Source organism: Patagioenas fasciata, chromosome 8 (assembly GCF_037038585.1).
Source record: "Patagioenas fasciata isolate bPatFas1 chromosome 8, bPatFas1.hap1, whole genome shotgun sequence".
Classification (NCBI taxonomy): Eukaryota; Metazoa; Chordata; class Aves; order Columbiformes; family Columbidae; genus Patagioenas; species Patagioenas fasciata.
The window spans coordinates 29,260,575-29,276,637 of NC_092527.1; the positions used below are offsets into that span (position 1 = coordinate 29,260,575).

Genomic DNA, 16,063 nt, shown 5'->3' on the forward strand with positions numbered 1-16,063 from the left:
CTGTGCCAAGCAAGCTGGCCTGTCTGGAGCTCTGGCCTTTACGGCTGTTGTGAGGAGAGGCAGGACGTGTTTGTTTTTAGCTATCCTGTGCTTTTTTAGAGAGGGTGGGAGTTCCTCCCCTTGAATTCCCCGGTTTCCCTGCTGTCTCTGGTTTGTGTGACTTGGGGGGCTCCATGGACCCAGGGCTGTGGCCCTCAGCTGGTAATTTTGACCCATCAGCAGCCACTTTCCTGGGCAGTTTTGTGCTTGCCAGCCTGGCCTTGAGATGAGCCAAGAGCTTTCCTAGCACGGGTACACAGGATGGGCACGTGTGATACAACGTGGAGGTGCCTGGCACTAGCACCTCCTGTACCCGGCATCTGGTTGATGTGCTGCGCACAGGTCAGCGCCCTCCCCGTGCCCAGAGCACCGGCTTTGTGTGGGTCTCAGGCTCTCCCTGCGCTGCTGTTTCCTGATTAAACTGTGCGTTTACCTTCAATAGATCAGATGAAAGGGGCTCTTTCTCCCACTGTCTCTCCAACAGTTGTTATCTTGACCCCTTTTCCTCCTTTCCCACTCTGTCTGTGTAAAGACGAGCCTCTAATTTTAGACTGAGGAAGATAATAGAGGGTCAAAAAAAGATTGCTGTGTAATTTTAATGTTTCTGTGCAGTGTTTGGGATGGGAGGCAAAGTTAGGAGCTCCTTACCCTCCAACCTTTGTATTGCAGGAAAGAAGGACATGAGGGACAGAGTGAGCTGGTACAGTCCGCTCTCTGCAGAAGTTGTTCTGTTTCTTGACAGTTTGCTAAAACTAGGAGTGTAAATGCATAAACTACTGTATTTCCTTTGCAGATCCTATTGACCGAAGAGTTTGTAGAGAGGATGCTGGAAGATTTAGAAGATCTGAATTCTCCAGAGGAAGTAAGGCTGCGTCATTCCCGTGTATCCCATGTACTGTCCCAGGGAGCTCAGCCCGTCCTGCAGCTCACCTTTGATCCTGCTCTCAGCTCACGGGCTGCAGACCTGCCCTGTAGACGTGAGGCCTTGCTAAACCTTCACATCTGCTGTGAACTAAGGCACTGAGAGAAGGGATTGCAAGAAATACAAGGCAGGGGTGGGTACTAAGGGAGACTATACCTTTCCTTTCTACCAGCATCTTTCCCAACGTGGTATCTGAGCACCTCAAATCAAAGTGGTGCAGCCCCTGGGCCAGGTTTCCTCCCTGTCATGCACAGTGTCCTTGGCAGCAGTGCCAGGCACATCACCTTCCCTGCTTTCAGAAAGGCTGAAAGCAGTGGCAGCACACTTACTGCTGAGCAATCTGTAGTAGGGGCCTCCTTTTTTGGGTTTGAGGAGCAGACAGGGGCTTTTCACATCTGCTACTCGGCCTTCACCTGCTACCCCTGCGCGGTGTGCAGAGAACCATCACCAGCCTGGAAGTGTTATAGCAGCAGCCAAGGGAGCTTTATAAAGCTTTGCTGTGTGGTGCTAAACTTCCCCCTGCCATGTGATCTCTTCCTGGGGAACATTTAACACCCTGTCTCCCATGCATACCATATAAATATTCTGCTTGACTTCAAAGAGTAGTGGCAGAAATGACATGTAATATTTTTAATCCCATTTTTTACAGCTCCCTGCAGACTGTAAAGAAACTTTCCCTGGCTTGTAGAGCAGCCCTCCCATCCCTTACCCTGCTTCCCTCCCCCCAGGAAAATCTCAGGGCTCTAATTGTTTAATCCAGGGTTGATTCAGTGCCAGGATGTTCTTCACTGTGTGAGTGAGGGGAGCACACTGCTGGCTGTGCAGTGACTTTCAGGCCAGCTTTTATCCAGTTAAACCTAATCCAAAGCTCATTTTTGCTCGTGACGTGGAAGCCTAGGAGTGCTTTGGTTTGAAGGCCCATTAGTTAAGGCTTTGGACGGCTCCTGTGCTTTGGCTGTCCACTGAGAGGCAGCGCAATGGGCATGGCAGCTCCTGGCACAGCGACCAGGCACTTGGTTCTGAGTTACTGTGACTCTGCTAAATTAAAAAGTGGAAAACAAACAAATGCAAAGGATGACTTCTCCAAGAGGATTGCTTTGGAACCACTCCTGTTTATAAAACAGAAAAAACTTGGGATGAAATGTGATCTTTCAGCATCCAGATTCCTCCAAGGATTTGTAGCTTGCAGGATCTCGATTTGGGCCAACTCAAGGCGTCCCTCAGCAGCCATGACTGTTGCTGATGATATTCATGCGGTAGGATGAAGCACTGCAAGGAGAATCTGTCCTTTGCTGCATGAAGAGCCACTCCTGTTAAGTGAAATTAAGTGAGATTATCTGAGTATCTTTAGCATGATTTTCACATACCCTAGATGTTGAACTCAGAGGAATCTTCAGGGCAGTGTAGGGCCACTAGATTATGTGGTGCAAGATATAAGCAGAGCTTGAGGTTTTTTTAAAAAAACACACAAGTGGGACCTGAGTTGTTTATGTTTCCTAGGGGAGAAACAGGGGTAGTTTATGGTAGCCACCATCCTGAATGATTCTCCCACTGTGCCCCCGGATCATGGGTCAGACCTTGAGCTGCCAGCCCAGCACACTAAGGTCAGTGGGTCTCAGCTACAGGTTACCTTCATGCACAGCTGCAAATGGAGCAAGGTCAGGAGCAAATTCACCTTAGAGCCACCCTTGCTGTGGAGCAGGCAGCTGGAGGGGATCTCCTTTAGCAGGAACCTACCACTAAGCTTGTGTTAATGTCCTTCAGAAATGGGGCACTTAGAGGAAGAAAGACAAGTAATTGAATAAAGATAGATGTCTCACAGGCCTCCTTGCACCAGCTCTCTAATTCATGTAGCCCCTGGGAAGCTTACGGCACTGCTGGCCTTGGTCTGAGGGCTCTCTTAGGGGAGGACTGCTGTAGCTGTAGCCGTTCCAAATTGTCCCTGGTGGTGTGGGATCCTGACGAGATTTCTCCCTGGGGTTCCCATTGGGGTGTCAGGTGATACCACATCATGGGTGCAGCAGAGTCTTAAAATCATCCTGCAAATGGGCTTTCAGAACTGTCCCCCATGGCTTTTGGACCCTCAGTCTGGGCATTGGGATTGCCTGAAATCCTTGTCCAGACTGGTTGCCATCTAGCTGTGGTCAAAGGTGGTTGTGAGAAGGGTTGGTGGTAAGGTTCCTTGGACATCTGCCAAACACAGTCATGATTGGGACCAGAGATGTTGGTTTGACATCCCAGCCTGAAGTGAGATGCCCTGGAGCAACATCAGAATCGGACCAGTGCACTTGCCTTGTTTGGCGAACGCTGGCCAGTGACAGTGCTGTGTAAGCCAGACTGGGAAAAAAAATCCCTGTTCCCCATGTTTCAATCAATGTTTGCAAAACAACCTGAGCAGCCAAGTGCCTGTGTGAATTTGAGGCGTTGTACGGGTGCTCTGCAAAGCCTTTGTACCAGAGGTGGGGAGGGCTGGAGCAGAAATGCTGTTTGGGTACACCGGCTCTCCCCAGCCAGGGCAGCACAGTTTGCACCCCCAGAGGGGATGGCCATTTGCAAGCCTGTCGCTCAGCAGAGCTGTGCTAGATCACAAATATACCACCCTGTATGAGCAGGAGGTTGAAACCTGCCGTAAGTCTCGCTTTAAAGCAAACGATGGCTCTGGGGGCTGGGGTAGGTAAAAGGAAAGGGACATCATCAGGTAGGAGCGGAGATACTTCTGCTGTGAATTTTCAGAGAGGTTGGGGAAGAGAAATGATGATGGGGGCAGAAACACTCCAGAATCTGTCTGGTGAAGTAAACAGCGCTTGGGCTGAAATCTCAGAACTTTACTTTGGCAGCTGAGGCACAGCCCACATTATCTAATGTCCACTGCTGTCCAAAACATACTAATGGGGAAATGTTTTCTTAGTGGCCTCTTGTTTGAAAAAATAACAACAATGTGGGGCTGCCTGCCTTTGTAATGATTTTGTTTTCTCTGTGAGTTAGGTTGCAGTGATATACATTAACTGGTTCTCTTTACTGTCTTACAGTTTAAACTTCCAAAGGAGTACAGCTGGCCTGAAAAGAAACTGAAAGTTTCCATCTTGCCAGATGCCGTGTTCGACAACCCACTGCATTAGAGCTGAATTACACCCTTCTAACGACCGGGAGAGCCAAGTTACTGTCCACTGCCCAGTGACTCACAGGATAATTAATGCAGTAAAAACTCTGCCTGCAAATACAAGAGTTTGCTGCACAACCACTGCAAACAGAAGAGAAGCTACTCAGCACCAGCCCAGACCGAACTGAGCCCTTTCCTTTATCCTTCCCAAGGCTGAGCTCTCTGGGAACAGCCTGCGTATGTGTGAGTGCGAGTGAGAAATATTTAACTATGAAAATAAGTAGTAAGAATCCTTTCTTTCTCCTAGCTACAGAACTCCCCTCTGCCTTAGCCCAGGGTGTAGATGCTCTGCACGCCTGTATTTACACATGCATTTCTGCCAGGTGCGAGCCTATAATCCATGGATTAAATGTTCTTTACGTGACTCTGGAGTTCTTTTGTTAGCCAAACTTTTACTGACTGCAGAACTGTTCTTCCATGTGCTATTTTTTTTTCTTTTCAGAAGCAGAATGGTATTTCCCCTGTTTAAAGGAGGCCAAAAGCTCACATGCTTGAAGCTGAACAGATTTAAAGATGAACTTTCTAGTTCAGTCAAGAAAAACAAACCCAGATCCTCCCTGCCCTCAAATTAGGCATGTTTTAAGTGTTGGTCTTGGTGCTATTAGCTATGGTATCACTGCAAACAGAGGCAACTTTATTCTCATGCATCCTGTCCTTGTGCCTGAACCCCAGGGAAGGTCACAACCTCTGGTTTTGCACAAGCAGGAGGAAGAAAGCTACCGGGGCGGGGGAGATCTCCTGTTTACAGTGTGTTTATCTTTAAAGAGATACTGTCAAGTATTTTTTCCTTGCTATTGTACAGAATTCAAGAAGCTAGAAAGGACCATTTGTTCACAGGGACAACTTCAGCAGCTCTGCAGCATCCAGAGGGCTGCCTGAAAATTTGTGAAATGGAGATCTCCACTGCCCTGGCACAGCAGAGAGGAGACTCAGCCTCATTAAAGCTGACTATTCTCCCTGTTCCAGCGGAGACGGGCCCTTGCGCAGCTCTGTTTTCCCCTCTAGCCTTGCTGTGGTGGCTCTTGTTGATGATGTCCCTCCTTTCAGATGGATTTGAACTGTAAAGCATCCAAATCAGTTTGAAAAGACACTCTCTGAAATCCCTGTGGCTTCCTCCTTGGAGCAAAATGTGGTGTGCAGAGGAGGTGGTCTCTGCAGGCTCAGGTTGTGTCTCTGCATTGAGATGCTGGCCCCTGTGGATGTGCTGCAGCAAACCACCGCAGGCTTTACCCCCTGCTGCTGTTGCAGGTTGTTTCTGATGCGAATTCCCCAGCCTTCCTCTGCCCATTGTTTTTTCATGACAACTCTTCACTCCGTGTCAGGGGAGGTGCAGCTTTCCTTCCACCCCTTTCTGCCTACAAGCGAACTTGGTGATTTATGCACAGTTGCTGTGTGATCATAATACAAGTATAACAAAAGCTTTTAACACTGAACTCCCCTGATCAAACAGCAAAGTCCAGGAAGCCTTGCAGTACCCCAGAGTTGGTTTTCTGTTTCCTGATTTAATTTCTTCCTGGCAAAGTCAGCTTTGATGTTTTTTGCGTATATTTGAGGCTGGTTAATGTTGGTCAAGAAGCAGAGCTAGAAGCCACAAAACTCTCCTTGGACTTGCCACAGAATTCCTCTGTGGCCTCAGGCAAGTCATTCAGTGTCTCTCTGTGCAGAGGCTGATTATTGACTAGAGGGCTGTAGGACCTACCGAAGCATGCCAGGGTTTGCAGGGGAGGGCGTGCTTTGTGTATTAAGTAGTATTTTTATTATTATAATTGTTGTTATATTATAATTTAAGGCAGACCAAATGCAGGGTCCAACACTGCTCAGCAGAACCTTCCTTTCTGCAAAGCTATGAAAGCAATTTACATGTAAATGAGTTTGTCATTTGGTCTGAACTCAGAGGATCATCTTAAAATCCTGCTGTGAAAGAACAAACTTTCAGATATCTGCTTGTGCCAGCCAGAGTGATTTCTGTGCTGTGGCAGACTGCATTCATCTATGGGATCTTTGGCCAGTTTTCATTGTCCTGGTTAGCACTAAGCATCCCTTCAGCACTGGAGATGTATATACAGGGGACAGCGTGGGCGAGAAAGCGGCATGAAAATGTACCAGTCCAGCTTCAAAAATGACGTGCCCAAGTGTCCCACCCCAAGATAATGAACAAACAGACGATTGTGGCAGTCAGGAAAAAGGCAAGGGCAGCAGCTACAGCTTTGTCCCAAAGCCATCACCAACAGTAGCCCATGGAGGGCTCTCGAAGGAGCTTGCTGGGGGTGCCTGCAGCAGAGCTGGCCCCTTGCCACGATGCTGGCTGCTCTTCCTTGTTTCCAGATGCTAGCTCTCATTAAAAGGAGCTTAAAATCCACATCTTAGTGGAGAAGGGACATTTGGAAGGTCAATTGTTGCTGTTCCTGCAGAGATCAGCACAGGGCAGAGAGAAAGTCCGTCAGACCCTCTGCGGGCTCAGGCACGCATCTGGAAAGCTTAGGGCCTCCTGCCCTGTGAACTCCTAGAGCCTTCGCAGCAGGGCTGCGGTCCTGCACGCAGGGAAAGCACCTCCTCCGAGCCGGCTTCTGCTCCAGTTCTGCCTTTCTATGCTATGTTTTCCTCACCGTATTTACTCTCATCAGACGCTCTGGGTTGGGTTTTCATTGACTTCAGAGGGAGCAAGCTGAATGCATTTGAAAATCCACCCAGTATCCTTGTGTGTGTGTATTTTTGTTCCATGTCATGTATTTATATATAGTTCTATGTATTTGAGTTATGAACAGGTGGCATGCCAGAAATCTCTATTTCTGAGACACTTTCTCACAGATCTTTGCTGGTAGCCAGATAACAATTGAGGGGAAGGTTTGAAGGGAAGGAAATGAAATCTTCCTATTGAATTAAGGAGAAAAATATTAGGCAAATAACTGCCAAAATAGAAATCTCCGTCTTATTGTTAGACCAACTACAAGAGAGAAACTGGTGAGAGTCAGCCCTTAAGCTCCAGGGTCATGTCGCTGCCTCTCAGAAGTTATCTAAGAAAGTTGCACGTTACTCGGTATCGTGAAGAGCTGTGCACCCACAGGACGTCCCCTCCCGATTCACATCAAGCTTGCAACTGTGCCAAAGTCTTACTCATTGGCAAGTACATGAGATCTCAAGTTTGGATATTTTCATCTTGGGGAAAAGGACATGCCTGCGTGTGAAGGGAATGGAAAAGAAACCTTTGTATTTTAATGAGCAAACAGTTTGCAAAACAGAAATGCATCAGTGTTAATATATGTTGTGGTATCTTTCTAGCCCAGAGCTGCTGAGATGGTAGGTCCACTGGTGCTGAAGTTTTCTAGATTGTGTGGAAGGTCAGAAGCAGGAGTGTATGAAACCAAAACCTGTGAGGCTTTTGTTGGCTAGAGAATGATCTGGATGGGCATGAATGTGGTTTAGAAGCAGCGAGTGTAGGTTTTCTCCCTCCTGGAGAAATCTTGCAATGGAGGTTGATGGGGATGTTTCCAAAGATGAAGAACCTTGTGACAGACGCTCAATGCCTTGAAAATCCAACATGTGACAGCAGTTTCGAAAGGAGAAGTCCCAAAAGCCAACTCATGATTAAAAACAGGAGAAAGAATGTATAGTTTCATATTAAAGTTTGTGGGATACGATCTGAGCAGAGCAGTCAGTCTTGTAGCTGGTGTGACCTACAGTGATATTTTCAGTGGCTTAGATAGGTGGTGCCTGCTGTGCATAATGTCTTTGAGGATGGTGATATATTGGTTTTACTGTGCATAGATTTGCCAACAGTGATTTGAAATGATATTCTGAAGCTCTTCATTTCAAATATTCAGTTGCTCTTGGATGGCTTTTGAAATGACACCATCAGGTCATCAAATGGTCTTTGAAGAAGTGGGGTTTGTATTGTGTTTCATCTGTGACCAGTAGAAATATTTAGAGGGTGTAGCTTTAAAAAAAAAAATCACAGTTGAAGGCAACGCTTGGCTTGGAGGGGGCAGATGCTGCAGCGAGGTTGTGGTGGGGGCACGGGTTACAGCCGCCCTCCTGCACCCACAGCTCAGGGTGCTTGAGGCAGTACAACCCTCAGGTGCTGCAGGGGGGGCAAACATGGGCACAGGGAAGCTAAAAACCAAAGTGAGAGTCGTCAGGGCCTGGGCACAGCGTGGGGTCCCCGCAGGCAGGTCCTCGTTTCCATGCTGGGACCCACTGAGGTCCTGCACAGGCACAAGCAGCTGGGCACGCGTGTCCTACTGCGCATTCCCGCTCTGACCTCTACCCGCCGCTGGTGGTGGAGACTGCAAATGGCTGTGATAGCTGTGTCCGAGGTTGAGTCAAAGATGGAGACTCACCATGTGGCTGCTTCTGTCTCATTTGTTATTTTAATGAGTGTGGGGTGGGGAGTGGAGCTCCTGCTCCGCTGCCCCTTGGGAGAACCTCCAGGCTGGTCACTGAGTGAGCTTTATTGCTCACCCGCCATACATTCCCTTCATCAGAAGTCTCCTCACAAAAACCTTTCTCAGATGCATTCCTGGAAAGTGCATGGCTGCCTGTGTGCTTGGCAGGACGCAGGTCAGATGGCAGATCGGTGTGGGATTGCGGCTGCGTGGCTGTTTCTCTGTCCTGAGGACAGTTTCTCCCACCGCTATGGGCATCTGGAGTCCCTGACCCGCTTTGCCGGCTTGTATCTGGCCAGGGCAAGGCAGCGTCACATCGGGTGGGGAGAAGAGATCCGCAGATCTTCAGGCCAGAGGAAACACTTGGACCTGTGTGTCCGATTTTCTCCTAGCCCAGGGCACAGCCTTGCACCCTGTGGCTCCACTGAACCAAGTCTTGGGCTCCAGCCCCCGTGCAGTCGCGGCCGGGTGAGGAGGGGTCTGGCACCACAAGAACCCTTCCACCTCCCAGGGACTCTGGCCTAAATGTGACTGCCCTTTGTTTAGACTATATATTGTGCCTTAATTCTCCCTGTGGGTGAAGCTGTGAGGGCAGATGGATTGTCGGGCAACCACGTATCCCTTTTTGTGCATCTGTCCCTATCGGTGAATGCCAGCCTGCACAGCAGCCAAACTGTATCCAAAACAATCTTTTGCCGATGGGGTTCACCTCCCAAGGTTTTAAAGCTGGATTTAGGTCTCTGGGACTGTGGCAGCTTTTAATGAGCTCTGTAGCAACCTGCTATTTTTATAACATTTTTTTTTTTCTGTTGTGCATTGCCTGCTTGTTCTCTTTTTATTTAAAACAAACAAACAAACAACTTGTGTTCAACGTGAGTCCGAAATTTCAAATGGAGAATAAGCCTGAGGTTGCAAATGTGCTTTAAACCCAGCCCCGCATCGACCTGTCTCTCTCAGGCACTGAACCTGTCGTGTATCGTGCTTCACCACCTCTTCATTTCTACTGTGATTCTGTTTCCCCTAAAACAACTGACAGACCGTAAAATCATCATAAGCGGCACATCAGTTCAGAAGCATCATTTCCAGTCTGCCGTGAAGGCAGCCCCTGCCCTTTCCCTCGCCAAAAGGCCATGACATCGTTCACCATTCGGCTCATAGGGCTCTGGTAGCGGGAGAGGAACATCAGTCCAGAAAGGATGGCACATGGCAGATGTGGCTGGCCGTTGCCTGGTTGTCTTTAAACTGTCCTGATGCTGTGTCTCCCCTCTTTAAAAAGAGGAAGAGAGAAAAAAAAAAAAGCTGGAGGAAAATTTCCTGCCGATTGTTGTGTTTTGCAAACACTGCTCTGTTCTCTCGCCCTCTCTCTCTGCTCCTGGCGAGGCTGGAGATGAAAATGGCTCCTTTGTTCCTTTCCCTGGGGCCCAACTGCAGCGAAAGTGCGGCTCCGGAAACCCTCCGCTGCACGAGGGTGGGAGGGACCGAGCTGTCGCCACCGTGTGCGGTAGGTCCTACATAAACACGGTGTGTGTTGACAATGCCGCGGGCAGGATGGGCGCAGAAGTGCACAAGGACTTTGTGGTGCTGGCGGCGAAGCTCACGCGCTGTTCCCGCAAACAGGCTGCGAGACTCACGGGGGGCAGAGGGAGGGAGGCGGGTGTGAGTGGCCGTGTCATCCCGGCAGTGACTGATCACGGGCTGGGGGACTCCGGGCCCTTTTGTTCCCAGCTTTTGGCTTTCCCTGAGGCGGCAGTTTGTGGCCCTGTGGAAGCAGATGACATCCCACTGGGGACTTGTACTGATGCCCCGGCCCCCACGATGGGATGCTGCTTGCACCCATTCAGCCCAGGAGTCCTGGTGCTCCACATTTGGCCATGGTCATTAAACCCAAGTGTAGTCGTTCAAAACCCCTTCTCTCATCCAGCTCAGGTTGGATACGCTTTTCCCTTTTTTAAAGGGATGGAGTTTTTGCCGCTGGCGGGGGACACTACTTGTTTTGTATGCTGGACGGTTTCTGCAAAACCTAGAGCAAAGGCAAGCTTCCGAGGGCAGGGGATACATGGGGCGACCAGGACCACAGCGAACCCTGACCGCTGGGGCTGCCCTCGCAGCCCGGAGGTGAACTGTTCTGTAGTTCAGGCGCGTGTGAGTGTGTGGTCTGTGTGCAGGGTCACGTCGAGCGAGGAGCCTGAGGACGCTACCGACGGGGCTGGAAGGAGCCCGTGTTTCTGCAGCCGGTGTATCAGTACCTTGTAGATGGCCTTTCTTCCCCCTCCCTGCTTCCTTTTTTTTTAATAAAGTCAAAAAAAAAACAATTGGAAAGCTAAACTAGCAGAGGTTTTTAAATATTTTATATTAGTTTCTAATGTAAATTCTTACATTGTTATTGCAGTGCTGGGTGTGTTTCGCCTGCACGTGACTTTTTGTAATATTTTTGTGAATCACAGCGTTTTTGTTGTTTGTTTTTTTTTTTCCTCCCGTGTATTCAAAGTGCATTAAACGTATTTGCAGAATTGTTGGTGTCCTTCTCTTCGGGCGACTTGGCGGGATCACCCGCCTCCGCAGCCCCCTCTCCTCATCGGCACCTTCTCCCCCAGCCCCAGCGGAGTGGGGTCTGTCGCTCAGGCCTCCCAAAGGCAAGCACGGGAGAGAAAGGGATCTTCCTTTCCCAAAAAAGCTCAGCAAAACAGCCAGTGCAGGGCTCCACCGGGTGCAGGATCCTCCCTGAGCATCTGCTGGCGAAACCCCTTGAGCCAGGGCAGCCCCGGCTCCCTGACAGCCAGGGTTTTCCACGCTGTTTGGACCTGCCAGGCTGGGGAATGCTCACACGTGGGTCTGAGGACACAGCCGGCCAGCTGAGGGATGGCAACCTCATCCTCCGGTGCGGGAAGGAGGGAGCCGGGGTGAGTGCTGGGTCAGGTCCACGCTCCCATCCTCCGCCAAGCGCCTCTTGGCTTTGGCGGGATTTGCGGGGGTGTGGATGTGCGCGTGGAGACTGAATATGTCAGAGGAGAGACACAGCAAACATGAAAAAATATTACTGAGCTAATGTTGCAATGATTTCCCAGTAACGCAGAACGATTTTGCAGTAATCTTTTCACACTCCTCAGTAATAAATTCCTTTAAGGTCAGGAAGGGGGGAATATCTCGTGAGGGGGAAGGGAGATTGCCGTGTGTAGAGGAAGGGTGGCAGGGAAGGGAAAGGATGCAAGGGGAGCCAAAATCCAGCTTTGGGCAGGTTTTGCCCTTGCTCTTCAGGGGTGTTATCTCAGCCCTCCCTGCATGGGAAGGGGAGCAATCAGCGGAAAGCGTTCCTGCGAGGACTGGTTTTCTTTTGAAGTTTGGGGTGAGAACTGTCCTTTCCTGATGAGCCTCTCCCACAGCCACTGGCCATGCTGAAGGAAACATGGCCACAGCTTGGCTGGGTTTTATCATGTCACTTGAGGAAACCTTGTTGGATGGCTGGGTTCCTCAGTGAGGTTATTTACCCAGGCAGGGGCTTGGGGGATGAGAGGCTGCCCACAGCTGGTCTCCTGGCCTGAGACCCCCTGTGCCACTCACTTTCCCAGGTCTTAAAGCATTTGCAAGCACAGGGCCGCCCTGCTAGGACATCCCAACAAGAACAGTGGAACCAGGACTGGCCAGGGACCCCGCTGCTCATGCAGTGGGGGAAACCCTCCCTGCTGGCAACTCAGTTAATGAATGAATTAAACGATGCATTTTCACCATCCCTGCAGTGGCTGGGCAGCAGCTCCTTTGCAGCCGATCTCTCCGTTCAGCCCCAAATTCGAGGTGACCGGGTGTCCCTGGGGCTGTGGCACAGCAGGGCGCCCCTCTCCTTCCAGCACTTGTCACCCTGGGCCTCACCACTGGCGCGGCCGTGCCCAGCCTGGGCAGCCTCACTGCTCTGCCTCCCCCAGCCAAATGCACCTTCGGGCACTGAATTTAATTAAGGTTTCTGAAAAGCAGTGTCTGGGAGCCCCTCCTGGATCTGCGGCTCTGAACTTCATTAGGAGCGGTTTGTTGCTAATAATGCCGGCAGCTTCTCTAATTAATAATGCAAGGGTTGCGAGCAGATGCCAAGCCAGGAGAGGGAAGGGATTTGTTTGTTTATTTCTCAGCTCTCTGTTTTTTGGGTTTTGTTTTGGGGTTTTTTTTGGGTGCAGAGGGAGGGCTGGGGCTTGTTTCCCATCTGAAACGGGAACAGCAGTGCCTGGGAACCTTGATGGGGAAGGGGGTGCACCTGCAGAGTGGGAGAGGGATGGGGAGATGGGTCCCCATGGGCTGGGACATGGGAACAGCCCCCACAGCAACGTGTCCCGGTCCCACGGTGCTCCCTGCCCACCCAGGGCAGAGACTGTGGCCGCTGGTTGTGCTGGACTTGGGCACCCAGCGGTGGTCCTGACGCCAAACCCCCTTCCATAGCATCACCCCACAGCATGTCCTCCATCCCACAGAACATCCTCCAGCCCACAGCAGGATGGTGCAGACATGGAGGAAGGGATTCTCCATGCTTTAGCCCGCGAGGATATGTCACGCAGCACCCAGAAGCATGGGCTAGCAGGGAATCGGCACATCAAGTCCCTTGGGATTTTTATTTTACCCTCTTTTTACCTGGTTCCTCTCCTGCTTGCTGCTTCACCCAGCGCTGTTCATGGCACAGCTGGCCACAGTAGCACCTTGGCGTGGAAGAAAAGCTCCCAGCAGGACCTGACACATTAACAGCCCATGCTCCTGGGGGCCCCGTGGCCAGGCTGAAACCGCAGAGGGGATGAAGCAGCAAGGTTGGGCCAGGTCCTGCTGCCTCCCCCACAACATGGGACAAGCACCCCCAGCCCCACGGCTGAGCCTTGGGGATGGCAGGGAGCCGGCAAACGTCCTCGCCCCACTGCCAGCCACAGCCTCGCCATCCAGCGCGGGAAACTGGGACCCGCCGGGGCTGGGAGCAGCACTGTAGGGAAGCCCCGTGTGCCCCAGCTCCCTGTTTGGAGCCCACGGCATGCCCAGAATCTCTGGCTTCTCCAAGAAGCTTTTGAAGCAGCTGTTCCCGCTGTCAGGCAGAGTTCACATTGGAGAAAATAATGGCCCCTTCTTGCCCCAACACCTCATTGCACACACTGACTGGAGCAGGACATTAGACAGGTCATGGCAGCCTGGCTCAGAACGCCCCTCAACAAGGGGTCTGTCCCCTTGGTCCCCGCACTGCTCACCTACGGCAGGGATGCGCTGGCTGCCGATGCCTTTCAAGCAGCAGCCATTGCTGCTGCAGCTTTCCAAAAAAGCGTAATTCGGGTTTGATTTTGTTCTACCAAGGGGACAAGTATTTTTAATGCCCTTTCCCATCATTAACATTTCCTCAGACTTGGGGGACAATGAGCAAGGCTGCCCCATGCTGGAGATGCTCCTGCTCAGGAGATGAGGTACCCCTTCCAGAAGGGTTGAGGAGCAAGGACCAAAGGGAATAGCATGGTTAGATATTTGAAAAATACCTCCAAGAGTGTCCAAGGCCAAGGCGAGCAGGGAGACGCAGCTTCCCGCCCAGGCTGGGATCATCCCTGTCTGCCTAACACACAAGTCCCTTTTCTGGCTGTCAAAAATCTGGAGCGAGCACAGGGCCATGGCACCTCGTACTCCCCGCTTGCTTCTTGAACAGGAAAATTATCTGAAGCATCCGGCAAAGGGGAAAAATAAAGGCAAAAAGGGCAGAGGGGCGGGGGGGCTGGCGGGACGTCCCCAGGGGCGCGGGGCGGCGTGGCAGCCTGCCCGGCCCCGGTACAGGCAGCTGAACAATAACGCAAGGCGTCAGGAACACGCTCGGCGGTGGGAATCCCAGTCCTTGCCTTAAAAGGAGATTTCGGGGGATGCTTTTATTGGAAAATTGTTTTCTGATTATTCAGCTTATTGAGAGTTTTATTTCATTATTTGGAACATGACGCGAGGGGGGCTTCAGCTGCGCACGAACAGCGACAACCAAGGATATTTCTGTGGATTTCCAGGCCAGAAGATCCCATTAAATCTTCCTGTATGACCTCCCTTGTTCGCAGGCCAGAGAATTTTACCCAATTCTTCTCACGTTGAGCCCAATAACTTGTGTTTTTGATTCAAGCGGGTGGTCCAGGACAATGTCATGTCTCAGCTCGATGACTTCAACGGAGCAAGAATCTGCCACTGACTTCCTTTGGCTGTTTGTCCTGGTGGCAAAAAAAAGCAACGCACCCGTGGGAGCAACACCCCGCTGCCAACTTACTTCTGATACGGCTGCATCCTGCTTGCTCTGAACCTCCTTCGGACAAAGGGGGATGCCCACACCACCCCTCGGCCCGTGCACCCCATGCAGGTGTGCTTTCTGAGCTGCACAGATTGATACAGATAAATAGCGGGATCCCTCCCGGTCTGCCGTTAGCGCGCAGCTCAACAGTTAATAAACTTCCAACAGATGTGACCAACATGTCAAGACACGAGAAGTATGTGGTATGGATGTTTATAAGTACATCGACAGACAGCATTCATAAAAGGTTATAAACCGTGGTAATAAGCAACCTATCAACTTGCTTGGACTCTGACACTTGATTAACTATTTATTAAAAGGCACAGTAATCCTTCATAAGCAGGACCAAATGTAAAGTATGACTCTTTTTATGTTAATAGATGCCTCGAGAATTTCTTCTCCTGCTGTGCGGTGTTGTGGGTGGTTAAAGGCTTACACCGGCCGTCGGGTGCCCCAGCCCCTCTTTTGTGGGGTGCCTGGGATGAATTCACACCGGGAGCCTCCTGCTCTCTCTGCACCCATGGAGGGGGCACAAGAGCCTCCACCCCAGGTTTGGCCATGCCCCTGGGGTTTTGCTGATGGGGAGCCCTGAGTTTATTTTGGACAGGGTCTGGGTGGGCCGTGCCAGTGCCTGAGCATCCCTCTGGAGACCCCGGGAGGGACCCACCTGGTGGGTTTGGGGCTGCCGTGGCGGCTGGGAGGGACAGGCAGGGGGCGTTTGCTGCCTGGCAGTGTGGTGGGCAGCGAGGGCAGCCTGGCAGCTCCCCGGGAGAGAAGGGCCCGTGGTGGCTGTGCAGGCAGGAGGAGCTCAGACGCTTCTCCCAGGCTGTCCTGGCACAGCCCAGCACTGGCCTCACCACCCATGGATCCCCATCAGGCCTCAGGGACCAGCTGTGCAGGCACCAAGTGCAGAGCTGAGCAGAGTGGATCAGAGACCAGGTATTTCAGAGGGGTTAAAACTACCTACCCTGAGTTCCTGGGGCCTTGGGCTGCCTGGGGGAAGGAGCAGAGCTGAGGGAGAGCCCGGAGCCTGTTCCCTGCGTGCTCCTGCGTCCTGCATCCCCCTGCATCCCCCTGCATGGAGTCAATCCAAGCCCCGGGCTGCTGATGCACCAGGATGGGACAGAAACTCCTCCAATGCAATGGCAGCTTCATCCTTGTGTCAACAGGACCCTCCTTTTTGTTTGCCATCACACTCCTCCTATCCCAGACAAACCATGTTTTCCTTGACGATGTCTTAACAAGGCCTAAACCCGTAATTGCTCCCATTACACAACCAGAAGTGACAGTTTATT

General features: G+C 51.2%; 1 protein-coding gene across 2 annotated transcripts in view; it reads left to right on the forward strand.

The window, feature by feature from the left end:
• SUFU (SUFU negative regulator of hedgehog signaling) overlaps positions 1–11,013 on the forward strand; it is a 96,108-nt gene extending 85,095 nt beyond the window's left edge. For both annotated transcript variants that reach the window (XM_065843002.2, XM_065843003.2), the window contains exons 11-12: positions 833–901; positions 3,991–11,013. In XM_065843002.2, the coding sequence (XP_065699074.1) occupies positions 833–901; positions 3,991–4,080 (159 nt within the window). In that variant the 3' untranslated portion in view covers positions 4,081–11,013. The remainder of the gene's footprint in view (positions 1–832; positions 902–3,990) is intronic.
• The last annotated feature ends 5,050 nt before the right edge of the window (positions 11,014–16,063 follow it).